Below are 27,803 nucleotides of genomic sequence, written 5' to 3' on the forward strand. Positions count from 1 at the left end.
TTCCAAGTCGTTGCTGTCAGTGACAAAGGTGGGAGGCCACAGAGTCCTGGTCTATACCCACCCCCTTCACCATGCCAGTGTCTGGAGGATTTTAATCCTGAACTGTGCAGCAGACTGATCCCAGCTATCAGCAGCCAACTGGGGAGGGTGGGGTGGATATCTGCCTGCTCGCAGCCTTTAATGTCCATGCCAGGGCATACCGCACATAATAAGGATGACTGATTCGTCACCATAGAAGCCATTCGTTCTCCTCCATAGCCCCCCAGCATGCACACAGGGGTGCAAAGCAAGGCTTGAGGCTGAACAAGTAGAAGTAGCAGCAAATTGCCACTGAAGAGACAGAGGGTCAGAGAGGTTTCATGATGTGACCAGGGTCACACAAGCTTATGCGTAGTCGAGCTAGGACTCCAGTCGACAGTGTGGCATGATTTCCACTTGGTCAGACCGTCTCAGTGTTAGAGGTGCGGCTTAACCTTGGACGAGGAACATCAGGTCCCACTGTGAGTGCTGGCGTAGATGCCTGGGTGCTCTGAGCTGCTTACTTCCCTCTCTGAGCCTCATCTGAAAACAGGAACGTTGATGGCTCTAGTGCCTGCCTTGTGGGTTCAAGATGTGCCAGGAAGATGTGGATGGGTACAGAGGATGGTGGGTCACAGGCAGCCGGGAACTCTGCCAGTGACCACTGTCTTTGCTAGCAAAATTAAGGCCATAGATGCCATTCATTCTCCTCCACAGCCCTCCAGGATATACATGGGTGTACAGAGCAAGGTGTGTGGCTGAGTAGGAGTCTGTTCCTACCAAGGGCAAAGCCATTTAGAACCAACGCACCCTCCCTGCTGGAGGTCAGGTGATATGTCCCCAGCAGCAGAAAGTTGACATGACATTATTCTAATTTTCAAAACTTCCCATTTTTCAAAAATTTTTAAAGATGTTATTATAATTCCCAGGATTGGGTAAATCAATCAGCTCTCAAAACCCTGGTTTGGAGAATCAAGAAATGTCTCGAATTTTCATGGCAGAAATGTCTATTGATCTACACCGAAATATCCCAGCAGCTGCATTTCTCCTGGAAGTAAGATCTTGGCCTCAACAATGCCGAGTCTCTCCCTATGTAATTCTCCATCTCTGAGCTGACAAACCTTGAAGCCAATCCATGCCCTTGAACTGACAGCAGCAACTCTATTAAAGAAGTTTGATTACAAGAAAAGAGAGAGATGTGAGGGAAGCGAAAGAATCTATTTTTCGTTAAATGCTGCTTGTTTCAAAGTGGGAACATTTTCTGGGTGTCTGGGGAGCTGATGTTTTCTGTGGCTTGCCGAGAGAATCAGATCTGAAAAATCAGAAAAATTTCCATATAAGGGAGAAAGCATCATTTTCAGAGCTTAGGGCCAAATTATATTTGCAGAGAAGGGATTTCTGTCCTGGAAGTTTATTTAACAAGCATTTATCAAGCACCCACAATGAACTAGGTGTCATTCCACGTGTTTAAGGGGTTTACAAGGGTAATAAAAGTATTCTAAAAAGATGAGATGATACATTTTGTTATTTTTGTTAATATTTTAACCTTTGTTTATTCAGTCGATTGCTAAGGTTGATTGAGAACCTACTGTGTACCAGGCCTGGCGTAGGTACTGAGGGTTCAATGGTGACCTGGGAAGTGTGGATACTTGCCTTCCAGAATATTCCAGTTTAACTGGTGTGGTGAGGGTGGGTAGAGATCTGAGAGTGCCCTAAACGGGATCTGTGACAATGGAATTCATTTGTGTATACCTCCGTTCATGAGCGTGCTTATCCACTGATGATTTTGAATGTGGCAGTGGCAGGTGAGAAGGGATTATTCCTCTATTACTGAGCAGATGAGTTGCTCAGAGCTGCCTGGGCATGCAGGAATGATACTCAAACCCCAAGCATTTGATTTAGATTGTTTCCACATCTTGGCTGTTATGAGCAATATGGCTATGAACATTGATGTGTAAGTTTTAGTGTGGACATAAGCTTGCATTTCTCTTGGGTCTATACTTGTGAGTGGAATTGCTGGGTCATATGGTCTATGCTTAATCTTTTGAGGAACTGCCAGACTGCCTCCCAGGGCTGTACCATTTTCCATTTCCACCAGCAGTGTTTGAGATTCCAGTACCTCCATATCCTTGCCAACACTTACTACTGTCTGTTCTGGGTTCTAGCCATCCTATTATGTGTGAAGTGTTTCATACTGTTTTTTAAAATGCAAGACATATCTAAAACATGATCACTCTAAGGGGCTGGAGTATCTTTGCATAATCCAGTATCCAGCAACTATTTCCTGAGAGCACTGGTCTGCCCCTGGACTGAGAAATGGCTGGCCTTCTCTCTGATCAGTCCAAAGCCAGGTGGGCTCTGCAGTTCCTTAGTGAACTCTCAGATGTCAAGTGAGGTTTGTTGGAAGGCCCAAAGATAACTAACACTCTGCCATCTCTTCCTGTCTTCCAGCGATTCACGAGTTCCCCACAGACCTGTTCTCCAATAAGGAGCGACAGCACGGAGCCGTCCTGCTGCACATCCTTGGTGTAAGTCGTCTTCCCAGAGTGGTCACAAAACTTCTGGCATGTGAAGCCTCTCTGCACAGCGGGGCAGAGCTGTGGCGTGTCTGAGATCTTTTATTCTTGTAACAGCCCAGTGAGGAAAGCGGAAACTGGGCATGTTTTACGCACAAAGAAATGGTGTCTCAAACGTGTTAGGTGACTTACCTGGTGTCACACAGCTAGTGGCCCCAGGACCAACACAGGAATGCAAGTTTTTCCTGTACCCCATTTTCTGCTTTTGTAAAACAGGGATGATGGTACCTATTACAGAGTGTGAATATGAGTGAATATGGGTCAAGGGCATCAGTGTTGCGTGGCACATGATAACTCCTACAAATGCTTGCTGTCCTGATTCCCATGACTACCCCTAAATTTTAATACCTTTACATCACTACATAGATGGTCCCCGAGTTAGGATGGTTCCACTTACTATTTTTCAGTGTTATGATGTTACAAAAGTGAGACATATTCAGTATCACTGTTCTGAAAGTATAAAGAAACTATACTGTGAATTTTGAAGTTTTATCTTTTTCTGGGCCTGTGATACTGTCTCCTCATGCTGGGCAGTAGCACCAATTGCAGCTCCCAGTCAGTCACGTGGGCATGAGCATAAACAAAACAACCAGTACTTTACAGGGTACTGTGTCGCCAGACGAATTTGCCTAGCTGTAGGCTAATTAAGTATTCTGAAGCACGTTTAAGGTAGGCCAGGCTAAGCGATGATGTTCAGTAGGTTAACTGGGTTAAATGCATTTTCCACTTAAAGTATTTTATTTATTTATTTATTTATTTATTTATTTATTTATTTTTGAGATGGAGTCTCGCTTTGTCGCCCAGGCTGGAGTACAGTGGCGCAATCTTGGCTCACTGCAACCTCTGCCTCCTGGGTTCAAACGATTCTCCTGCCTCAGCCTCCCAAGTAGCTGGTATTACAAGCATGTGCTGCCACACCCGGTTAATTTTTGTATTTTTAGTAGAGACGGGGTTTAACCATGTTGGCCAGGCTGGTCTCGAACTCCTGACCTCAGGTGATCCACCTGCCTCAGCCTCCCAAAGTGCTGGGACTACAGGTGTGAGCCACCGCCCCCGGCCCACTTAAAGTATTTTAAACTTAAAATGGGCTTAACAAGCTATAACCTCATTGTAAGTCTAGGAGCATCTGTAGTTTAAAACTTTGTTGTACTTCTTAAACTTCCCTCCCTATTCAGATGGACCTTGATGACAAATGGTGGAAGGGGGGTCAAGTAGTAGTTCGAAAAGAAATAGGGGTTCAAACCTAAGTTACAAGTCACTCTCTGTGCTGGAATAGGCAAACTACAACCCTAGCCAAGTCTGGCTCAATGCCTATTTTTGTAAATAAAGTTTTATTGGAACACAGACACTCCTATTCATTTCTATAATATCTGTGGCTATTTTTGCACTTCAGAGGCAGAGCTGAGTCCATGCATCAGAGACTGCCTGGCCCACAAAGCCAAACATATTTATTATCTGCCCCTTTACAGAAAAGGTTTGCTGACTCTATTGTGTGGTGTGGAGAAACGTAGCTGGTCAAGGTTTGCTTCTCTGCTTTGGATCAACCACAGCAAATTTTCCTCCTGATCAGCTTCCCTGACCATCCAGCACCATCTGCTTGTATATTTAAACCCAACCCAGTATTACTCTTTGCAAGAGATCATTAAGAAAGTGAAACCTGGAATTCCCACATAGGTAGTAACAACCAGAAAACAAAGAATGGGTGAAGTTTTAATTAACAGGGTAAGCCATTAATGAAAATGAAGACTAGAATGAGGGTTGTTGGCACATTTTGAATGACAGACCTGTTTATTATTTCTATAATAGTTATTATCTTTCTAGTTTCTCTGGCTTTACGCTCCCTCCCCTTTCACTAAGGGACTGTGGATGTGGCTAATTGGTCCCATAGTTCTGTGGTCCTGCCTCGTGAAAGTCTTGGCATAGCTGAAATAAAACCTCAGGTTTCTGCTGAACCTGAGTGCACCATGGGAATTTCACAGGAACCCTTTAGAGGAGGGGTTACCAAGCTGTGGCTGGAGAGCCAAATCCAGCTCACCAACTGTTTGTTTGTTTTTTTAAATAAAGAAAAGAGGTTTAACTGACTCACAGTTCCGCACGGATGGAGATGGGGAGGCCTCAGGAAACTTACAATTATGGTGGAAGGGGAGGAGGCACATTTCACACGGTGGCAGGGAAGAGAGATCATGCAAGAGCAGGGAAAACTGCCTTCTAAAACCATCAGATCTCGTGCGAATTCACTCACTATCACGAGAACAGCATAGGAAAATCACCCCTATACCACCAATCGTTTTTATAAATAAAGTTTTATTGGAACACTGCCACACCCATTTTTGTTTCAGAACAGCAGAGTAGTTGTGCAAGTGACTATTTGGCCAGCAAAGCCTAAAATATTACTATCTGACCCTTTACAGAAAAAATTTGCTGACCTCTCGTTTTTTCTTTTTTTGATTTGAATGGGTAGATGAATGCTGACCTCTTTAGAGCACAAAAAGAACCTAGCTTAGTAAGGGGCCAGTTTTGCCTGCAGTGCTCTGTGACCCAAGAGATGGAAATCGGGGTGCCATCTTGGCTCATCTTCTCTCCTCATTGTTTCTCAGGGCTCAGAAGAGAGAGAGGCCTTTTGGCCTCTCGGGAGGTGATGTTGGTGGGTATTGCTGTGAGTGTGAATTCAAGTCAGAATCCTAAGCTTTGTATCAGGGTCTCCCCCACCTGCCTTCTCCCCTTTACCCACACCCCTGCTATTTGTTTCTTTTTATTCCTCTTCCCCAAATGTTGACAATGAGTCAAATCCAGTAGATACCTGCCTCAGATGTCCTAGATGCAGCTAATATATCTTCTACTTTATTAATCCCAATGAATGAATGGGGAAATTGATGAGTATCACTGTTTTAGCTGAAGTAGCCCAGACTTTCTCTTTTGCGAACAGGATATCCATAGCACTTTTTCTTTGAAGAAAGAAATGGCTTCCCCCAGTGCTTAGAGCAAAACCCATCTCTTTTTCCGTGGGTCCTGGTCCTTGCCTCTCCTTCCAACCTCACATTCTGTTTTCCACTCTCTCTATTCTACCTGTTGTTCCTCAAATGCATCGAACACACTCCTACCTCAGGGCCTTTGCACTGCTGTTTCCTGGTAGATATTTTACTGGCCAATTTGCTTCTTTGTTCCCCACTAAGGTAAGTTATAGGAGAGGTTTTCCTGGCTTCCTCACCGCTGTATGTCTGATCCCCTCGGTAGTTCCTGGCACATAGGATGAGCTCAGTGAAGCCGTGCTGGCTGCTGACAGAGGGATGGGCCAGAGAGAGGCTCCAGATATAAAACCATTTTAAAACTGCTGATCTGTTCTTACTTCATCATGAGACAGATGCTGAAACCAAAACCTAGAAGAGTTTCTTATCCAAAGTCACATGGCAAGTCAGTTCCAGAACCAGCCTTAGAATCTGGGTTCTTTACTCCATGAACCTCCGAATGTCAATGGCCTGTGCGTTTTAATGGTGCCAACATTATTAAGTACTATCCCAGGAAATGCTGGATCTCAAGTTGCCGTTTGTTTTGGCAGTGGATGAGCAGTTCGTCACTTTAGTGCCTTCCCTAAAAATAAAGGGAGCAAATCGGAATTGTTATTATTATTCTAAATTCTTAAAATGGTAGTTCTGAGTGCTTTCCTTCTTGGCTGTTAGGGTTAGATCTTGCCTGTTGAGGGCAGACTCTGGTGCTAGGACAGAGAGCTGCTGCTTTAAGAAGAGATGCTTGAGAGAGTAGAAAAAAAGTGTTTTTCCTGCTCTCAAATTTGCTCACCACATTCTGCTTCAACAAACACACAACAAAATGCGTGTGGGTTTTTTCCCCACATGCCAAGAATTCAGCAGACACCAGCTGGGTGTCCTCTAACTCAATTCGGTTCTGACACCGTACCTAGAGACAGCGGCAGCTCCCACCCGCCAAGGGCTCAGTCACACAAGACTGCTGCTTCTTTAGACGGCAGTTGCAAACCTCAAGTTGTTTTACCTGTGCTTCTGAACAACCTGCTATAAATCAGGGTTCCCATGACCCCCTCTTTGCGCTCAATTAATTTGCTAGAGCGGCTCAGAGAATTCAGGGAAACACTTTGACTTCCATTTACCAATTTATTATAAAGGATATTACCAAGGATACAGGGCCAGATGCTTTGGCTCACTCCTGTAATCCCAGCACTTTGGGAGGCTGAGGTCAGAGGAGTACTTGAGTCCAGGAGTTCAAAACCAGCCTGGAAAACATAGTGAGACCCCCATCTCTACAAAAAAAAAATAATAATAATAATAAACAGAATTAGCTGGGTGTGGTGGTGTGCACCTGTAGTCCCAGCTACTTGGGAGGCTCAGGTGGGAGGATGATGAACCCATGAGGTAGAGGCCGCAGTGAGCCAAGATGGCACCACTGCACTCCAGCCTGGGTGGCAGAGTGAGACCCCGTCTCAAACAAAAAAGGATACAGATGAAGGGATGCGTAGGGCAAGGTATCGGGGGAAGAGGTGCAGCGCTTCCACGCCTTCCCTAAGCATACGACCCTCCAGGAGCCTCCGTGTGTTCAGCTATCAGGGAAACTCCTTAAGCCCTATCCTTTAGGGTTTCTATGGAGGCTTCATTACATAGACGTGACTGATTACATCATTGGCCACTGGTGATCAATTCAACCTCCAGCCCCTCTCTCCTACCTGGAGGTTGGGGGCTGGGGCTTAAAGTCTCAACCCGCTCATCCTGCCTTGGTCTTTCTGGTGACCTGCCCCCATCCTGAAGCTACCTAGGTGCCCCCAGCCACCAGTCACCTCACTAACCTGCAGAAGACATTCCTATTATGCCCGAGGTTCCAGGGGTTTCGGGAATTGTGTGCCAGAAACCAAGGGCAGAGACCAAATATATGTTTCTTATTAGATCACAAGAGGCATGAGCCCCAGTGCCCTGAGTTTTCGTCCCCTCTACTGTTCAGCATGTTATTGCCTCTCTGGGCCTCAGTTTCCCCATTTGCCAGTAAGGGGATTGAGGGAACGAAATCTATGGTGCTGGAGTTTTCCTGTGTGCCCCGCTCTGTCTGCCTGGCCTCTGCCCTGACAGCCTGGTTTGGGGTGCGGTGGGCCCTTCGCAGCTGCAGCAGGGACCCTCACCAACCCTGCCTGTCTCCTCTCTCCTTTGCAGGCTCTGTATATGTTCTATGCCTTGGCCATAGTGTGCGATGACTTCTTTGTTCCATCTCTGGAGAAGATCTGTGAGGTACGTGGAAGGGACTTGGGACACCTTGGTGAAGCCTTGAAGACATGTGGGACATAAATGCCAGGCCAAGAAGGCCAGGGCTGGCGTGGGGAACATGCTGGTGGTAACGGCTGTCACACCAAGCACTTAGTGTCTGCCCCATGGTGAAGCCTCGCCGGAAACCCTCAAATTGGTCTTGGTGGATGGCAGCCTCTCCCAGAACTTGGCAGAAGAAAACGCTCCCGGTGTGAGATCACTACCCAGAACCACTGGGTCCACAGCAGGCTGTTGGCATGTGTGTCCAACCTGGCTAAGTAGAAAGCCCGGGCAGGCCTGCCAGCTGCAGTGGAGCATTGCCTGTCACCAGCTGCAAGTGGCAGGTGATAGGTGGGCCCACCCTCACCCCTCCAGGGGGACGCCAAGCTGCAGTGGCAGGGAATTCCCCTCTATCCTGACCTTTGCAGGCTGGTGTTTTCTCCCCACAATTATTTTGTTAGTTTTTGACTTTCTTTCCTTATTTCTCCTCATACACAAGATCCCAGTGTATCTCATTGCTCCACCTTATTCTTGGCTTCTAGTCAAGGAAGGAAATTGACTTCCGTTTGCAGCACCTCCTGCATGTGGAGTGCCCAGGGCTTTGCCACCCTTCATCCCTGTGAAATCTCCCGCGTGTTTGAGGCCATGTCTTCATGGTGATATTTGCAGCTGGGAGGGTGGGTTGTTCAGGGCAGGTGCTTCCCCGTGACTTTCCCCCTGCTGGGCCCAGCTTGGGGAGCTCAGTGTCCTTGCAGAATTGGGACTGGCTGCTTTGGACCTGGGCCCCCCAAGCAGTGACCTGGCAAACGTGTGCAAAGGCCTCGCCTTACCCCACATCCCCTCAGATGGAGCCATGTGCTCGCCTCCATCCAGACACTTGTCAGTGAGGGAATGGAGTCAGGGGAGGAGGGCGAGGAACAGAGTCCGGAAATGCCCACTGGGATGATCGTGCGGGAGGGTCCACCCAGGGCCCCTGTGGAGTGTGCGCTGCAGTGATGGCGGTTATGAAAAGTGTTGTTGCTTCTGCCTTCCAGAGGGGGCCCTTGGGAAGGATACAGTCAGCTGATCCTTACTGAATACACACCTAGGACCCACCCACTAGGCTGAGAGCTTGGGGAGGCCATAGCAATGGGGTTGATGGAAGCCTATGGAAGGTGAAAGGTGGGTGACTACAGTGTAGGGCCACATACAGTGGAGGTGCATGCACCCCCTAGGGTTACCTGTATCCCTAAGGATAGAGGTGAGCAAGGGTGGTGGTCTTAGCCCTGTAGGTAAGACCAATATCAAGGGCTCAGTGAGAGACATTAAAGAACAGAGGAGCCAAAGGGAGAGGGGAAGCGTCTTTCTCGGGGGAGAAATCTGGGAAGGCTTCACGGAGGAGGTGGCATTGGGTCCAGGTTTCAGAAGTGGGAAGGAGTTTAGCAAGCAGAGAGGGAAGGGAAGGGAAGGGCATTCCAGGCGGAAGGAGTGGCCCAGGCAAAGGCAGGGAGGAGGGAGGACAGGCGGCAGCATGGTTTGGGTTCTGCTGAGAGTTTTGGAGGTCCTTTGGGGGCAGAGCCTCTTCTGTGGAACCCTGCTTTTTGGCAGGGTTAAGGTGGCCAGCTTCTGCCCTGGAGATCAGTGCTGTGCCCCCACCCCAGACTCCGTCAAGCCCAGAGCTCTAACCCTTCTGAGGACCCCTCTAAGGCTAACTGACCAGTGGGTTCCTTGGTGGCCCCAGAACCCAGGGCTGCTCAGAGATACTTTGGGAGTTGGGGCTGGTGGAGGTGAGCCCTGTCCTGAGGGGCCTTCTGAGAACCACAGAGTGGGCGCCTCCAGATTGGTTTTCAGGCAGACCCTCAGTCTCCATGGTTTCACCAAACGTCCAAAGCCTCCAGCACTGCATTTCAGGTCAGAGGATGGGCTCTGTGGCCAGACATGACCTGGACAGGCAGAACGGGCCCCAACCATGAGTTCCCACCCTGTCCCGTGCCAGCTTAACCCTGGAACCAGTACCTCTGGGTCTTTGTGAGCCACTGGATGTCAGGCCTGCCATAGAGAAGGACTTCCAGAATGCAAGGCCCAGCTGCGGGTCAGAGACCTCCAGATCCACAATGCTGACATTCTCATTGAGGCCCCCAGTACCCAAAACCGGCATGGAAGGGGATGGTCACTAGACTAGTGTGCGTCTGTGGAGCACCACTCTGTGCCAGACGCTGTTCTAGGCACCAGGGATGCAAAGCTGGGAAAGACCAGCTGCTGCCCTCATCAGCTGGTGAGGGAAGGCAAGCGTGTGGACCACAAACCGTCATGTGAAATTCACGTTTCAGTAACAGCAGATAAAACACATCATGTATCTGAGGGAAGTGGCTATCTCTGAGTGAATGCATAGGAAGACTTCATCAGGGAGACATTATTTGGTCACGGGCTTGGAGGACAAACATAAAGGAGATAGTTGGGGGTGGGGAAGGGGCTCTGAGTGGAATGCCTGGTGAAGGCTGGAAGGCAGATGGCAGAGGGCAGACAGCATGTGCCCAGGGGTGAGAGGCTGCGGGCAGACGAGTTTGGCTCTGGCTGCAGCACTGCTCTCCTGCGTGCTCCTTGGCTGTGGAGCGTCCAGTGATGTCCAGTGCCCCCACGTCACACCCTGAGGGTCTGTGGTCACTTCTGTTTCAGAGACTCCATCTGAGCGAAGACGTGGCTGGAGCCACTTTCATGGCTGCAGGAAGCTCAACGCCAGAGCTGTTTGCGTCTGTTATTGGTAAGAAATCCCCTCCAGCCTGAGACACAGGATCTAGAGAGTCCTGTGTCTCATTTGGTGCCCAGAGCAGTGGGGGCATTTGTCAGCTCTGAGCCTCAGTTTTCTCATCTGTAAAATGGGAGAATTGGAGAGGCAGTAAGTAGACTGGTGGTTTCTTGGGGCATGTGGTAGAGTAGGGTGCTGAGGGGTGATAAAAATGTTCTTTTTAAGGTGATAAAAATATTCTAAAATTAGATTGTGGTTTTGGTTGCACAATTCTGTGAATATACTAAAACCACCGAATTGTATATTTAAATGGGTAAATTTTATAGCATGCACATTATATCTGAATAAAGCTGCTCAGAGAAAAAGGGAAGATTGGAGTAGCTGGTCCCTGGTGGCATTTCCACCTCCCTAGTTCTGCCACTGCTTCTGCCATTCTCTTCCGCTTCACAGGTGTTCTGTTTGTTAGTAAAGCAACCCACTTTCCTGTGAAAGGGGGACACTGAGGAAGGGGCAGGCTGGGGACACGTAGCTGAGGCCCAGGGTCTGTGTGTTTCCTTTCCAGGGGTGTTCATCACCCACGGGGACGTCGGGGTGGGCACCATCGTGGGCTCCGCTGTGTTCAACATCCTGTGCATAATTGGAGTGTGTGGACTGTTTGCTGGCCAGGTCAGTGGTTTCTCTCTGGGCCCGGCAGATGCATGCCCTGAAGTGTGGGGGATGAGCCTCTATGACAAGAGGTTGGGGTAGCAGTGGGGACACCCACAGGACAGCTGAGCTGGATTCCGGATACATTTGGGGCCTGGTTTTGGCCTCCCCAACAGGGAGCATGAAGCTGGATTGTCGTTGATACCCCATTAGATATCCTCAGAGCCCCAGGGGGAATGTTGGACTTGACCTCAGAGAGGCGGGCTCATGAGTGAGGCCCTGCCTTGCAGAGGGAGCTGGAAGTGGGCAGCCGACTGTGCCTGAAAGTGCCAGGGTCCAGTGGAGAGCAAGAGCCTCTGGCCTCTTCTGTGAAACACACACTGTTCAGACCTCAGAGGAATAGAGGGCAGCTTTGCCATGGCTTGAGAACATTACTTGGTTTCATTCTGTTCCCCAAATATAACAAAGAGCAAGTGTGGCCTGGAGTTAGGAGGAGGAGCTCTGTGGGCATGCCCTGCACTGCGGGGGGAGGAGGCCTGGGCAGCTGCACCCCCTCCCCGCTTCCGCACTCATAGCAGCCAACAACAGGGCTCTGCTGGCAGGTGGTCCGTCTGACGTGGTGGGCCGTGTGCCGAGACTCCGTGTACTACACCATCTCTGTCATCGTGCTCATCGTGGTGAGTTGCCCCTCTGCCCCCAAGGTCAGGTTGGCTGGGACCCTGCGAAGGCACAGGACCTCTGCCCATCTCTGCCCCGGCACTGTGACCAGAGAGGACTCACAGCACGCAATAGTGGGGTGTGCCAGCCACTCACTGCGGTCACAGTGACCAGCCCCCCGACCCCCAGCACTGTGCCTCCCTTTCCCCAAAACCTCAGACCCAAAACCTCTCCCACAGAAAGCAGGAGATAATAAATCTGTGTCTCAAACTGCTGAGAAACCGGTCAGAAATGGTACAGCTGGGTCCTGTAGGCCAGGTCCTCTGCTGGGCTGCAGTTAAGGCCTTAGCCAGGGTGGAATCATCGCAGAGCTTGGCGGGCAGGGCTACACTTGCAGGGTCATTCACGTGGCTGTGGGCAGGCCTTGGGCCACTGGCTGTTCCACAGGGCAGCTCTCAGCTGGGTGGCGGGCTTCCCTCAGAGCGACAGCCAGAGGCACCAAGATGGAAGCCACAGCCTTTTCCTAACTTGCTCTCGGGAGTGATACCTGCCATGTATGCCGTATTCTGTTTGTTAGAAGCAAGTCACCAGGTGCAGCCCACATGCTAGGGAAGCATGAATGTCAGGCAGTGGGAGCATGGGGACCCCCCTACCGGCTGCCTACCACACCCCCCAAAAAATAGATGTCTGTGATGATTCTACAGATAAAACAATCTACGGATACATGATTTCAAAAAGGTCAACATATGCCCTAACTATAATATAAAGGAGAAATGTAATCTATAATAAAAGAATACATATTTCAGTATATAAATGTTTTGGCACGGAGATGCCAGGAGATCCAATGAAGGGATTGGTTCCCTCCCACACAAAAACAATCTCTGAGACCGTCTAGTACAAATGCAGACTGATGCCCAAGTGATGGGCTGGCACCTAAGCCCCGTGGGTGATGCCGATGTCGATGATGTGATTTTCCACACTAATGAAGGACTCCTGATAAAATTCCAAACAGAGCAAAGTATAATCGTTCCTTAATTTGCATGACAGTTATCTTACTAGAAAATTAAGGATTCACTAAAACAATGTAAAAACTCTTTGATTTATAAAATGAAGTGAAGGCTGGGCATGGTGACTCACGCCTGTAATCCTAGCACTTTGGAAGGCCGAGGTGGGCAGATCACTTGAGGTCAAGAGTTTGAGACCAGCCTGGCCAACATGGTGAAACGTTGTCTCTACTAAAAGTACAAAAATTAGCCGGGTTTGGTGGTGCATGCCTGTAATTCCAGCTACTTGGGAGCCTGAGGCAGGAGAATTGCTTGAACCTGGGAGACGGAGGTTGCGGTGAGCCAAAATCGCACCACTGCAGTTCAGCCTGGGTGACAGAGCAAGACTACATCTCAAAAACAAAAAAGATACACCCTCCAACAACACTTGCACACCATATATATACACACACACCCCATACACACACACACATACACATATGCACACACACTTAGCTATGTTTCTGTCTTTGAGATTTCTTGATTATAGCAACTCTACTCCATGAATAAGGGGAAGCTTCTGCCAGGTTAGCCCCCAGTAGCTACTTGGACTGTTATAAAGCACAGGACATATCTCTGGGGGTGGACATGCTAAGCTGGGGCCATGTGATACAGTACACTGCTGGCCTAGGCTACACTAAGGAAAGGCCTGTAGGTGAGCAGCTCAGAAATGGACCCATAACACATATAACAAGGCCAGTATAAATTGGCTCTAGGTGCTTGGGTGTCTGTGCTTGTTCTTGTTTGGAAATAAGTATGTCCCACCCACCTCAACTCTGTTTATTTTGCCTTACAGTTCATATATGATGAACAAATTGTGTGGTAAGTTTTTCAAGTGTATTTTTCATTGTTCTTTTTTGTTGTTTCCAGTATCCTTATTTGTTGGGTTCCCTGAATCTTTTTAAAAATTATTTTTATAAACTTAAGCTTATTAACTTGTGAAAGTAAAAAAAAGATATCATTCTAAGCAAAAATGCCTTTCTTTATCCTGTCAAAGTGAGAAAAATTGTTTCCCTTAATAGTCCCGTCCTGCTAGGTATCAGGATATATTATAAAGCAAAAATTCTGAAAAAAAGTATGGTATTTTGCAAAGGTGTAAGCATAGGCCAATATGGAATGCAGTAATGGGTCTATTTCTGGAATGGGGGAGATTGCAGAGATGTCATGATAAGGCAGTGAGTTAGGAATAGAATCTTGAATGTTTCAGGGACAACTGGGAATCCACACAGAACGACACAACATCAGATCCCTACCTCACACCTTATACAAGAGTATACTCCAGGTGATTTAAAGATATCACTGTAAAACTGAGACTTTTTAGAAGATGTCAAAGAAAATGTAGGGACTCATCTTTAAGACACTGAGGTAGGAATTGATTTCCTAATTAAGATACATAGCCGGGCATGGTGGCTCACACCTGTAATTTCAGCTACTAAGGAGGCTGAGGTGGGAGGATGGCTTGAGCCCAGGAGTTCGAGACCAGCCTGAGCAACATAGTGACACCCTGTCCCCCAAAACAGATACATAAATCACAAACTTCTGAGGAACAGGTTGATGTTTCCACTCTATTTGATTGCATGGGAATGCATCTTACATTCATAACTCATAAAAATTTTCTTTTGATTGCCAATGATTCAGAATCTGCATGCATTCTGTATGATTTTTTTTTCGAGACCCAGTCTTACTCTGTCGCCCAGGCTAGAGTGCAGTGGTGCCATCTCGGCTCACTGCAACCTCCTGGGTTCAAGCGATTCATGTGCCTCAGCCTCCCAAGTAGCTGGGACTACAGGTGCATCCCACCACACCTGTCTAATTTTTAAATTTTTTGTAGAGATGGGGTTTCACCATGTTGGCCAGGCTGGTCTCGAACTCCTGGGCTCAAGTGATCCACCTGCCTTGGCCTCCCAAAGTGTCTGGATTACAGGCTGCATCCTGTACGATTATTTATGGAAATAGAGGCAGACAATCAGGCCGAGGACATCAGCCACCTGCCCTGAGCAGCTGTGTGCTATGGGCCCCCAGAAACCTGGTTCTGGTCCTCTCCTGGCCCCCAACCTGCTGTGTGGCCCCAGGAAAGCCTCTGAACTCCTGGGTCTCATTTTCGTCATCTGTAGACAGGGTTGGGATGGCAGTGGTTCCATGATCTGGAGGTCAGCAAAGGAAGAGCTCCCAAAACAACTGTAGCCCATGCTGGGCACATAGGGGGCTTTGGTTTATACGTGTCAAGTGAATGAACAAGCTAAAGCTTGTGTGCTCCCCCAGGGGCTTGTGGTCAGAGCTAGAAAAATCCCCACTGCTAATGGGATTGGGTGGGGTGCACCAGAGGGTAGTAATGGTTGCATCCCAGGAGGACCCCAACCCTTCCATGCCCAGCATAAGGCCTGGGAGGCTCTTGTGCCACCTGCTGCATATTCAGTCAGCTCTCAGGCCCTACTTCCAGGACTTGGGCCCCTTTCCTCCCACACCCACAGCTTCTCTGGCTCCTGCCCGGAATCTTGGGTGACCACAGGGTCTCTCAGGGTCCAGTTTGTGTGACTTCAGGCCACTAGCCTCTGTGAATCCTGGGACATGGTAGCCCTAGTCCCTCCTTTTTCTAGGAAGCTGGGGGAACCCCACCTCTGTCCTGCAGACCTCTATAGTTGAGAAGAGACCCCTCAGCTTTTCTCGCTTGATCATCAAGAGGGCTGCTGATGGCAAGACAGCCACAGGCTGGGGGATCTCTCTCACATGCCCGGGTTCTGGGCCTGGCACTAGGGGCGGGGGAGGTAAAGACATCCCGCCCTTCCCCACTTCTGGACCCCTCAGTCCCAGCCTTCACCTGCCCCGGGCCCCGAGCTCTAACCGCAATCTCCTTTCTCTCTTTGAGGTGGGAAGGCCTGGTGCTCATCATCTTGTATGTGTTTTATATTCTGATCATGAAGTAAGTGCCCTTTCTCCTCCCCGGGGCTGCCGATGCCTTGCCGCCCTGCCTGCTATAGCCTTTTGTGACAGCAGGGAGAAAAACATCTGTCAGATCTTTGTCCTTTTAGGCCAGCCCCAGCTCTCTGGTAGACACCCTGCTGGGGGACAGCTGGAGTAGGGGAAGGGTGTCAGATGCTGTTCCGGGGGTGCCATCCACACTGAGGCCAGGGGAGTCACGCTGGTGGCTGATGTGTGGACCACAAGGCTGCTCTCCAAACAAGTAGCATGCAAGGGCCTCCTTCCCGTCCTGCTCTGGGCAGCTTCTCCATGCCCCAGGGTAACCACTCACTTGTGCTGTCTCTAGAAGCCTTCTGATAATTTAATACCACTTTTTTCAAAAAGCCAGGCAGGTCTGCCCCAGGCTTCATAAAATGCCGCTTCTCGGGGCCAGTGCTTTGCACAACTGCAGCACTACTGATAGTACTGAGGATGCAAACTCAGGCTATGCCACCTTGAGCCCCTCGAGAAGCTACCCAGGTCAGGACCATCTCAAAACTACCCATGAGGAATACTATGCAGCCAAAAAAGGAATAACGTTCTGACAGGCTACAACATGGATGAACCTGGAAAACATGCTAAGTGGAAGAAACCAGTCACAACAGGACAAATATTGTCTGATTGCACTTAACATGAGGGATCTAGAAGAGCCAGATTCATAGAGGTGGATCAGAGGTCAGTGCAGGCGGCTGGGGAGCAAAGAAGGAGGAATTAATGATTAGTGGGAATAGTGTTGTTTGGGATGATACAAATGTTTTGGGAACCGTGCTGATGGTTGTAGAACAATGTGAATGTAATTAATGCCACTGTATTGTGCCCTTAAAAGGGAAAGTAGTTAGAATGGTCAATGTTATGACATATATTTTTTCCCACTACACACACACACACACACACACACACACACACACACACACACACATCCCTACTCATGAGCTGAGCCACGTTCAGGTTTATCTTCCTCCTCATACCTCGATACGTGATTAAAAAGAAAGACAACACTCTGGGTTTTATGAGGATATAAATAACACATTTATATAAAACATTTATAATGTTATAAAGATGGGTGATAAACTGTCAGACTGCAAGAGCATTGTCCTTGAATGATCTCCACTCTGAGTGCCTTTCAGCGAGAGCCCGCCTGAGGTTCTTTGAGATGGAGAGACTCTTCCCTCAGGGGCGATGGCAGTGCTGGCTGTGAGTGGTGCAGGGGGTGCTCGTGAGCATCCCAGGAGCAAGATCTGCTGCTGGGGGAGAGAGGACTGGTAATGCCTGCTGCGAGCCTTCCCAGAGGCGAGGCTGAGCTTCCTTTATTAGGACAGGCTACAGTAAGTAGGCCTCAGTCATTTTCTTGGGTGAAAGGTCTCTAATGCCTCCAGGAAGCCCATCACCAGCTCAATAGGAGCAGGTGCCACCAGACAACACAATGTTCCCAGGTCCCTGTCAGGAAACTGTCAGCCCAGTTGAAAAGCTGAGGCTCCACACCTCCCCTGCCACCCACCACTCCTGGGCTGTGCTGACTGTGTGCAGGGATGGGGTGTGATCCGCCCCCTGCCCAGTTGGTGGGACTCCTTTCCATTGCCCTGACCTCCTGCCTCCCCTCACTTCCAGGTACAATGTGAAGATGCAAGCCTTTTTCACAGTCAAACAAAAGAGCATTGCAAACGGCAACCCGGTCAACAGTGAGCTGGAGGCTGGTAATGATTTCTATGACGGTAGCTATGATGACCCTTCCGTGCCATTGCTGGGGCAAGGTAAGGCTGAGCAGACAGGAGTGGGCAGAAATGTGTCCTGGGAGCCACTCTCTCCTTCTCTTTTGTGTACACACACACACACACACACACACACACACACACACATACACATACACAGCCCCCCTCTCACAATGTCTCCCTTCTAAATTGTCACTCTCTTACCTTTGACCGCAGGTGCCCTAAGTGAGGAGGGAGAGTCAGTATGAGAGATGGGGTTTGCTTAGGTGGGGCAGGGGTGGAGGGAAAGTACACTAGGAAAGAGAAAAACCACAGCCACGTTTCTGGGCGCTTTCCCACACCTTCTGGGGAAGGCGTAAGGCCTGCTTGGCTCTTCAGAATGCAGTGGTGTCCCTGACCCATGTAAGGACCCATGACAGGCAGCTGAGGAGCTGGGGCAGCAGAGCCAGCCTGGGCCTCCCTGCGGTTTCTCAAATGCCAGACCCAGTCCTGGATGGAGAACGGTTCTGGACAAAGCACCGGTTCTTGGGCTGGGAACTGTTGCCCGGAGGAAGAACAAGGCCAGGAAAGGCAGACACGAAGCTGAGCAGGCATCCCCAGGCCAGCTTCAGACAGCCCCGCCGGGGAGCCCCTTCCCCTGGGGCAGCAGCCTCATCCCCCCCACAGCTCTTTGGCCCCTTTGTCCGGGAACTGGGGATCTGGGCCTCCAGAGCCATCTCCTGTCGTGTCTTACTGAATTCTCGGAATCATCTGGGCCTGACTGATAGCTTCCTTGGAAACCTGAATAATCCAAGGCCAAGGACCAGGCGGCTCCCTTTGTGGAGGCAGCTGCCAGGAAGGAGAGGGCATTCACTCTAGCCCAGACCAGTGGGAGAGCAGGGGCTGGTTCTTGCAATCGGTATGGAAAAACAGGTCTGACCTCCACCTACAGTGTTGGGCCAGGCCTTCACCAGGTGAGCGCCTTGCACTGGTGTCTGGGGGCTCTTTCCCCCCCATTCTCCATGGCCTGGGGCTAATCACCTCCTCTTTTAGGTGAACTCTTCTGTGATGTCAGTGGTGGGATCAAGTGGTCTCAGAGGTGTCTGGGACATCTTGGGGGCAGAATCTGTATTTCTGGGCCCCTTCTCCAGTCATCATCCTGGAGCCGATGAGGGCAGGGGCTTCCTCCCATGTGCATTTTGGGAGTCTGTTCTGCCCTGTCTCAGGTAACCCCCAAGAGGAAGGAGTCTCTCCATATAGAAGGGGGTAACCTGCTAGGGTGGCGGGGTGGGGTCCAGGCCACAGACTGGCTGCTGAGGCCCACCCACGAAGGATAGAGCTGAGGAGCTGATGAGCACGGAGTTTGGTTCGTGTGTCGTGTTTCATAAATGCTGAGCAGGCTACCCCAGGGGAAGCCCGTTTCCAGGACAACCTCAGAAGGGGAAGGAGCCATGAGGGCTGCTGTGTCGGATGTTAGCTCTATGGATGCAGTGGCCCCGAGACGGTCCCCACACACAGCCTGGTCTCCACACACAGGCTGGCAGGACAGAGGCTGGTTGCTGCCCTGTCGTATACATGGTGCTTCTGGGTCCTCTGGGCCTTCATGGTGAAGAAGAGAAGTATTGTGTGCTGAGTCACTCAGGCCAGTGGGAGATGCCCATCCAAGAGCCACCCACCACCCTGCGGCCGACCCAGGAGACCTCCCAGGACCCTGCAGGAAACATTCCTCATTCACAGCATGGGGGCCTCAGCTCCTCACCTTCCCAGAGCAACCCAGGCTCCCAGAGGCCGCCGCCTCACGGTGCCTTTTCCGGCACTGCTGTGACTGTCTCCATCACTCTGTGCCTGTGACAGTAGCACTTCCTTGCAAGTTTATTTTCTCCCAAATCTTTTTAAGTCCAGGACATTTTCTGGAAGACTGGAAGACTGGACACGGGACTGCCCCCAAGCACTGGGGAAGGAGGGAGAATCCCATCTTCCTGCTGCTTTTATCAGAGGGAATGCATTTACATAAGGGCCAAGGGATAAAACAGTCCTCAGAGAGTGTGGAGGGAAGTGGGGTGCAGGCCTGGACGCCTGGAATTGGAGAAAGGGGAGACTTGGAGAGGCAGACGTGGGGATTTCTTCACCCCACTTTTACTGCCCCATCATAAGAGGCTCCCAGAGGGCCCTATGTGAGTGACTGTTCTGCACTGTCCCCTGTGTAGACTCGACTGAAGCAGGAGGAAGGAGCCCCCGGTAACACCCTGGGCGGGACTGGGGAGGCCAGGGCTTTGGGGCTTTTCCTTTCCTAAGGGCGGTGCCATGGAATCTTTTGGCTGGAGATGACATCGGGGTTTCTTTCTCTGTGCCCAGCTCCAAGCAGGTCGCTGTGTGGCCACCCCACCCAAAGGAATGCATGGGTTGCTGGCTGGGAGATTCTTCAAGAGCACACACTCTCTCTCAGGCCCGATCAAGCTGTTCTCAGTTTTTGTGTTTCCCATAGAAAATCCAAAGTTTTGTCTTCCAACTTCTTGACGGGAAAAGTGGGGAGAAAGCCTTTTCCCCACCACACTGATAAAAGGCATTTGAGTACTGAAACGTTCTTAAAAGCTGTGTGGCTCAGCTCACCAAAGCAGCCTCCTGGTGCTTCTCAGGTGGCCTTGAACACAGCCTGGGCCACCTGTCTGCCGGCCTCGCCCAGGAGGCACACTGTGGACCCTTCCAGGCTGCCCTGGCCCTGGGCATAGCCTTGGTTTGGAGTGGGGAGAGTTGGGGGTGATGCCTGGCCTTGGGCTGGACTGCTGAGAGAATGTGCTGTCATTGAGTTCTTTTCTGGGCAGCCACTCCGGGCATGGGCACACCCCCTGGTTCTGTCATTGGTCAGGGGACACCAGGACAAGGTGTCCCGGGAGCCAGGCATCCTGAGGAAGGAAGGAGAATCCCACCTTCCTGTAGCTTTTATCAGAGTAAACGCATTTAGATAAGGGCCAAGGGAGAAAACTACCTAGAGAGTGCGGAAGGAAGTGGGACTCCTGGAATTGGAGAAGGGGGAGGCCTGGCTCTTGTCTCACAGACTCCAGGCTCCCTCCTTCTGAGCCCAGTTGTTCTCCCAGCAGTACCTGGCATGGGACTGGTTCTGTAGGATGGAGCCTGAAGCTGTGGTTTCTGTGGGTTCCACCTCCCTCTGGGATGGAGGCTTCTGAGCAGGGAGGGATTTGAGCTTTTATGCAGCAGTGAGGGGCTGAGGGCATGAGCTGTGGGGGGGCTCCTGCTCCTCAGAGTGGAAGCAGAGCCATCGAATCAGCCAGGACAGGAGTCGTCCCGAAGGCCAGAGGCCCCGAGGGTTGAAGCTCCCCATAGAAGGAGCCCGCTACTAACACTCTCCAGCACATAACCCCTGGCGTCTTCGCCACCACCAAGAGTGCTGCCCCAGACTCTCGGCACCCACCGCACGCTAATCGTCTCTGGCAGTTTCTGTTGGCCTTTGTCTCCTTAACTCTCCTCCTCTTCTAAATTGTAAGTAGTCGCTTTCATCCATGCGATAGATAACACATGCACTTCAAGCAAAACAACCAACCATAAGCCCGGCCCACCGACGCGCTGCGCGCCTCGTTAGAGGCTAGCGTCCATCTCTGACAAATGCATGTTCTCCTGGCTTTGTTTTCTAACCCACGCGCCTCCTGTCTGCTGAGCCTTGGTGCCTGTTTGGTGAGGAGTGTGTGTGTCTGGTGTGCATTTGTGCATTTTTGTGCTATTAACTCTTACACGGGTTTGCTCTCCGGACCTATTCCCTGGTTACCCTATGACCCATAAAGGACACACCAGGAGCTGGTAACCAGTGCAGAGGGACAGTCGTATCCATTTTTATAGCCCTTTGGAGGGGAACAGTCTGCCTGCTTCTGGATGCTGTGTTCATGAGCAGTTTTGTAACTAGACCCTCCTAGGGATCTGGAGTCAAATGTGAAATTCCCAAGGATACCGGCACAGTGCAGGTTTATGAGGATGGCAAGAAAGAGGTCTGGGGACAGGGAATTTTGTTCCTCCCCATTGTGAGGGGAAGGAAAGGGTCAGAGAGACCAGCCTCCCTCTGGAGGGTGTCAAGGTTTATAGTCACTGGGCTCAGCCAGCGGCTCACCGTGCACCCTCAAACAAGCAGACTCCTCTCCTGGGTCTCAGTTGCCTGTCTAGGTCCCATGATCTAAATCTTTGACCTCACTACTTGCCCTTATAAAGAACAAAGTTACAAGCATTCCCTCCTGCAGACAGAGCAGGTGGCCTCGTAGGAAGTTCAGAGCCAGTGCCCGCTGCTCTGCAACATTTTCCACCCTGGGGACCCTTGTCAATTTGCAAAATTTCATCTGAGCCTCTGTAAATGGGGGAAAGAAAGGTCCCCTCATAGTCATGGGTGAAAAGTGGTAGGCCCCTGTCTGTATCGTAGGTTGGCTGCCCTGGTAAGGCTTAGATAAGGAACTGAAAGACCCTTGTAATTAGCCAAGACTGGGCCCTAGAAGAGAGGGGAAAAGAGCATCAATTGCCCATGAGTGGTCCTGGAGCAAGGGGACCTACTGGGCTTCCATGCTAGGTCAGCAGGTGTTTCAAAGCTAGTGACCCACTTTGCCTGACATGAGGAGTTGAAGCCAGGCATCCAGACTTCCCGGTAGCTGCCAGCTGCCAGGACCACAGCCTAGGGCAGCTCACAAGGCGAGGGGAAGTCAGTGGCCCCAGCACTTGGGTGTTCTCCTCAGAGAGATCAGCACTAATCACGGTGTTGCACTCAATAGTGAAGGAGACGCCACAGTATGGCAAGAACCCTGTGGTGATGGTGGACGAGATCATGAGCTCCAGCCCTCCCAAGTTCACCTTCCCTGAAGCAGGCTTACGAATCATGATCACCAATAAGTTTGGACCCAGGACCCGACTACGGATGGCCAGCAGGATCATCATTAATGAGGTGAGTTTTCTTGAAGGACCATAAAAGTGAGCAGCCTTGGATGCAGGAGGCCTTGGCTTGTTAGGGCTCTTCCTGGTGCCATTGATCACTGCACCTGTTTAAGGAAGGATGCCCTGGGGCCTCCAGAAGCCTGCCCATCAGCCACAGGCAGCAAATTGTCCTTTGAAGAGATATTTTAAAGCCTGCAGCAATCGAATACCTTGCCTGAGATATTTCACTAAGTATTTTGTCAGGCACTAGAGCAGAACTAATTGGAGAAAGGCCAGCCTGAAGTATGGATTATTTCTTTAAAATGTTATTTAAGGCAAAACAAAAAAGATGAGTTCATACCTGTTCTCTGTGGACAGAACAACTCCAGAAGGAAATCTAAGACACTAATGAGCAGCAGTGACCTCTGGGGCTTCCTTTTCACTCTTGCTGTGTTTAAATGGGGTGCTTTTTTTTCTCATTTGCAGAGATAATGATTTTAATATTATTTAATGTGTAAACAGTATAGCAAAGATAGGTTCATTGCTCACCAACTTTTCCAGTCTTTGTTGCATGTGTACATTTTGGAATTTTAAGTCCTTACTCTGAGAAGCAGATGGGTCGGTAGACTTCAAACTGTGATCGCTGATAATTAGTAGTTAACACATAGATTGTATGCAAGAACTAGTAGTTAACACATAGATTGTATGCAAGAACGATATTTCACAGTGCCTACAGATTCTATATTGTAAACATTTCTCTTTGATTTAATGTGTACTGTGCCCTCTGTAGAAAGTATATTAAGAAAAGGAAACACCTTTCCAAAGCTTTGAATCATTGTGAATCATTTCGGTCCAATTCAGTGAAATTTGAATCAACGAAATCTGACTGAATCCAGGCCGTCTTTCATGCATGCATTAATTGTACCCACTGGATGCTGAGGGTGGGGAGGGTTGAATAACTTTTAAGGATTTAGAGATTGGGGTTTATAGTATATTTTTCATGGCATATATAGCCGGGAAAGGAATAGGTTTTGGTAAGTTGCTGAGATACTGGTTATTATGCCCTAAATGTTCTAAGCTACTGGGAAGACTTTATCTTCCACCATGTTGTGATTGAACTACCTGGAAGGCAGCATGGAGAGCTGGAGAAACCGGGTCCAGAAGGAAGGAATTCTGAGCTTCAATCTCACATCAGCCACTAGCCCACTTAATGTGAGGATATTGAACAGGATGCTTTCAGCTCTAAAAATTTCAGTGACACACACTGAAAGGCTGTATGTCCACAAAAGACATGTACACAAATGTGCATAGCTGCAGTCTTCATAACAACCAAAAAGGGAAAACTATCTGAATGCCCATCAATAGGCAAAGCCATATTGTGGGTTATTCAATATAATAGAATACTACACACCCATGAAAAATAACAAACTGCTGACTCATGCGACAAGCTGGGTGAATCTCATGGCTATTGGTTGCCTGAAAGAAGCCAGTCGTAAAATATACATGAATACTTGAATCCATTTATATGAAGTTCAAGTTCAGGAAAAACTAATCAGTGTTTACAAAAGTCAGCATAGTGGTTGCCTTGGTTACCTCTGGAGTAGGGGTATGTAGACTAGGAAAGTGCCTGAGGGGAGTCTTTGAAGAGGCTGGAAATGTTGTACATCTTGATGTGAAACATCATTAATCTGTGCACTTAGTGGAAGTGTACTTTTTTTTTTTTTTTTTAGGACAGAGTCTTGCTCTTGTTGCCCAGGCTGGAGTACGGTGGCATGATCTCAGCTCACTGCAACCTCCGTCTCCCAGGTTCAAGCGATTCTCCTGCCTCAGCCTCCTGAGTAGCTGGGATTACAGGAGTGTGCCACCACGCCTGGCTAGTTTTTGTATTTTTAGTAGAGACAGGGTTTCACCATGTTGGCCAGGCTGATCTTGAACTCCTGACCTCAAGTGATCCACCCGCCTTGGCCTCCCAAAGTGCTGGGATTACAGGCATGAGCCACCGCGCCCAGCAGTGAGTGTACATTTTGTATAATGTACCTAAAAACTTAAAAATTACAAAATGCATGCAGGGCGTTTCCTGTGGCCGTCTTCAGGCAGCTGTGAATGTCACCAGGGAGAGCCCTGAATGATGGCTGCCACCAGGGCCATGGGCTGGGTTGTCGAGCTGGCAGTAGGAAGGGGTGGCTCAGGCTCTCTGATAAATCCTCAAAGGCTTCCTGGTAACCATGCAAATGTAAGTGACCAAACATAGAAGGATTCCAAGGTCCTGGGGCTGATTCTCAGGCAAACCTGTCCCCAGGGATGTTGTTCTAGGCACCTGTAAGAGCAGGGTGCGTGTGAGGAACCCAGCGTATAGCAATAGCACGATGCTTTATCACACGCCTTGGTGTCCATCTTGCCTCCTGTCCACATAGCGGCAGAGACTGATCAACTCGGCCAACGGTGTGAGCAGCAAGCCGCTTCAAAACGGGAGACACGAGAACATTGAGAACGGGAATGTTCCTGTGGAAAACCCCGAAGACCCTCAGCAGAATCAGGAGCAGCAGCCACCGCCACAGCCACCACCGCCGGAGCCAGAGCCAGTGGAGGCCGACTTCCTGTCCCCCTTCTCCATGCCGGGTGAGTTCTGGGGGTACTGGATTCTCGGGCTACATTTTTGGGGGCTCCATTAGGACCAAGCCCAGGTCTTCAGGATGGAGGCGTGGACCTGTAAGGGCGGCAGAGGGCTGGTGCAAAGGGTCGATATTAGGTCACTGGAATGCTTAGGAGGCGAATCTGTCCTCAGTACTGAACTTTGGGTTAGAGCTGCAGTGGGATGTGGGCACTACCAAGTGCAGCAAGAGTCTTGGGCCAGAGAGCAGGGTGGCTGGAGGCCTGGGGAGCACCAGTGACCCCTAGTGACCACACTTAAATGTTCAGGGCAGTCGATCTTTTGTGCTAAGGAAAATCAGTCTACAGTGTTATTTTTAGGGACATTCCTGCACTCTCTTGGCCCTTGCAGCAGGCCATTTTGCCTATGCATCTCTTTATTTGCTGGGACAGGAGATTCTAAGGCCACAAATGATCCTTAGACAGTCATACCTTGTGTATTTGAAGATATCTCCTACCTATAAATAAGTCTGATCAGACTGAGGCTCTGCAGCAAGCCCTCCAGGGTCCTCCCATCTCACTTGGAGTCTGACCTGCGAGGCCCCATGTCATCTGACTGCTGACTCCTACTGACCTCAGCTCCTGTTCTTCTCCCTCTCCTGGCCCCTGCTCCAGCCACAGCGGCCTCCTCACTGTCATTCCTAGAACACACCAGGTGCGCACCTGCCCCAGGACCTTTGCACCTGCCTTTTGCTGGAATGCAGTTTCCCCAGGTATCCACATGGCCACTTCCTCACCTTCTTCAGGTCTCTGCTTAAATGTCACCTTTTCGTTGTGACCTTCCCTGACTACTGCATTTAAAATATTTTATCTTTTTCTTGTGTCTCTTGCCCTGCCTAAACTGTCAGCTCCACAAAGCAGATACTTTTGTATACTGCATTTATCTGCATCCCCAGTACCCAGGACTGGCCACATAGTAGGGGCTTAGTAGGCTTCTGTCAAATGAATGAATCTAGGCGTTCGTGTGTGAGAGGATCCCAGGACCCACCCCACCTGTCTTCGTCTTTAACTAAGCCTTCCGTGAGGTCCTCTGGAGTCCTCAGTGGAAAACCAAGGCCCGAGCTAAGCTGTTTGGCCCCATTCTTGGAGGCATTTTTCCTGGTGTCCACCATCCTGAAAGGAGGCAAGATTCCAGAACTTTCAAGTCCAGAACTTGATGTTTTCTGAAAAGAATTCTGTGTTTAACATCAGGCTCACTGAGCACCTGACTTGGGAGGTGACTCTGGAGGGCCAGAGGCTGTCCTGCCTCTTGTTCCGTCTTGATGGGAATACCTGCCTGCAGTAGGTGGTGTGGGCCTGGCAGGCTGGGGTGCCCTGCCCTCTGCTTTCATGCTTCGGCATGAAGATGCAGGCTTCATTTAGGATCACGGAGCTTCCCTGGAGTTTCTGGGTTAGAGAGATTCCAGGGCATGCTCATTGCAGCTATCCAGGGGCTCCTCCCAAAATGCCAGGCCTGGTTCTGAACCTGAACATTCCAGAGCCTGGAGCAGGGCCTGGGGATCTGCATTTTCAAACCCTCTCCCTTTGCTTCCTGGGAGCTGGCTGGGTTCAGAATTGCTGGCCAACACCTCCCAGGCTTTCTTCACATTAAGGGCAGACTCAGAAATGAAATGTGTTCCCTGACTGGGGTCATAGAGGAGCCCAGCCCAGGGGTTCAGGCCTCCCAGGTCTCTTCTGCTGACCAGAAGGCCGAGGGGATTGGTGTCTTGGCCCGTCTCAAACGCTTCCCTGGCATGCCCACACACCTGCCCACCTGCTCTGTGGGGAACAGGGGCCCTGCTCGGCCAGTCTGGCTGGTGGGGAGAGAGGTCACGCCATGCTTGGGTCAACTCAGCCACCAGGGCTGTGTATGGGACATGAAGAGCAGGAGGGGTGGTCTCCAGATCCTAGGTCTCCTTCCTAGATTACCTGTTTGGACGTGCCAAGTGAGGGAAGATTTCTACGTGGCAGGGTGCTGGGAGGGCAGTGTGTCCACCCAGAGAACCAGCTCACAGTGATGAACCAGGATGGGCCCCGTATTCACAGAAGGTCCAGGCACAGGCCATGATTCGAGCCCTGGCCAGCCCTTACAGCCCCAAGTTATCGCACCCCCAGCTCACTTTCCCTCCTGTGTCCACGTGGGACTGGGGAAAGGTCAGAGTTGCAGTCACTGAAGGAATTTTGGTTCTTTGGGGCCTGGAGACCAGATGCCAGGGAGGGCCAGAGTGCCAGAGCAGGCTGCATTGAGGGAGATGCAACCACAGTCCAGGAAACAGCCTAGCTTATGAGGGTTAGGGCGAGGAGGAGCGACTTGCCGTCTGGAGAGTTCTATGTGCCCCTTCTCCACCCCTTGAAGTGGGTGGAAGAATCCCCATTTTGCAGATGTGGGGCCTGAGGGGGCCAGAGCCACCACTGCCCTGCACTGGCCACTTCGCCTGAATCCTGGTATCAAGGCTGTCCACTGTCCAGGCACTGCAGGAAAACCAGGGGAAGGGATGTGCCCGTTTTGGTCATCCTTACCTAAGCAAGTCAGCTATAGGTGAGGATGCCTCATCTTCCCATTCCTTAAGCCCAGAGTTTGACAGGATTGTGCAGGGAGGACCCTGGACCAGCCACACCTTCGCCTTGTCCTTGTACTGGGAGCTGCTGTTCCATGGAGAAGTGGCTGTGCGGCCTCTGGACAGGTCACTTCCCAGGGTCAGAGG

The 27,803-nt window shown here is 50.2% G+C and overlaps 1 protein-coding gene across 1 annotated transcript in view; it reads left to right on the forward strand.

The window, feature by feature from the left end:
* The window catches only part of SLC24A4 (solute carrier family 24 member 4), a 175,615-nt gene that overhangs the window by 109,153 nt on the left and 38,659 nt on the right, over positions 1-27,803 (forward strand). Inside the window, exons 3-12 of the mRNA XM_002825038.6 lie at positions 2,470-2,546; positions 7,763-7,837; positions 10,508-10,592; positions 11,140-11,243; positions 11,825-11,899; positions 13,719-13,744; positions 15,789-15,842; positions 17,489-17,631; positions 22,332-22,501; positions 24,885-25,089. Of these exons, the coding sequence (XP_002825084.5) occupies positions 2,470-2,546; positions 7,763-7,837; positions 10,508-10,592; positions 11,140-11,243; positions 11,825-11,899; positions 13,719-13,744; positions 15,789-15,842; positions 17,489-17,631; positions 22,332-22,501; positions 24,885-25,089 (1,014 nt within the window). The remainder of the gene's footprint in view (positions 1-2,469; positions 2,547-7,762; positions 7,838-10,507; positions 10,593-11,139; positions 11,244-11,824; positions 11,900-13,718; positions 13,745-15,788; positions 15,843-17,488; positions 17,632-22,331; positions 22,502-24,884; positions 25,090-27,803) is intronic.

The sequence above is a fragment of the Pongo abelii genome, chromosome 15 (assembly GCF_028885655.2).
Source record: "Pongo abelii isolate AG06213 chromosome 15, NHGRI_mPonAbe1-v2.0_pri, whole genome shotgun sequence".
Lineage (NCBI taxonomy): Eukaryota > Metazoa > Chordata > Mammalia > Primates > Hominidae > Pongo > Pongo abelii.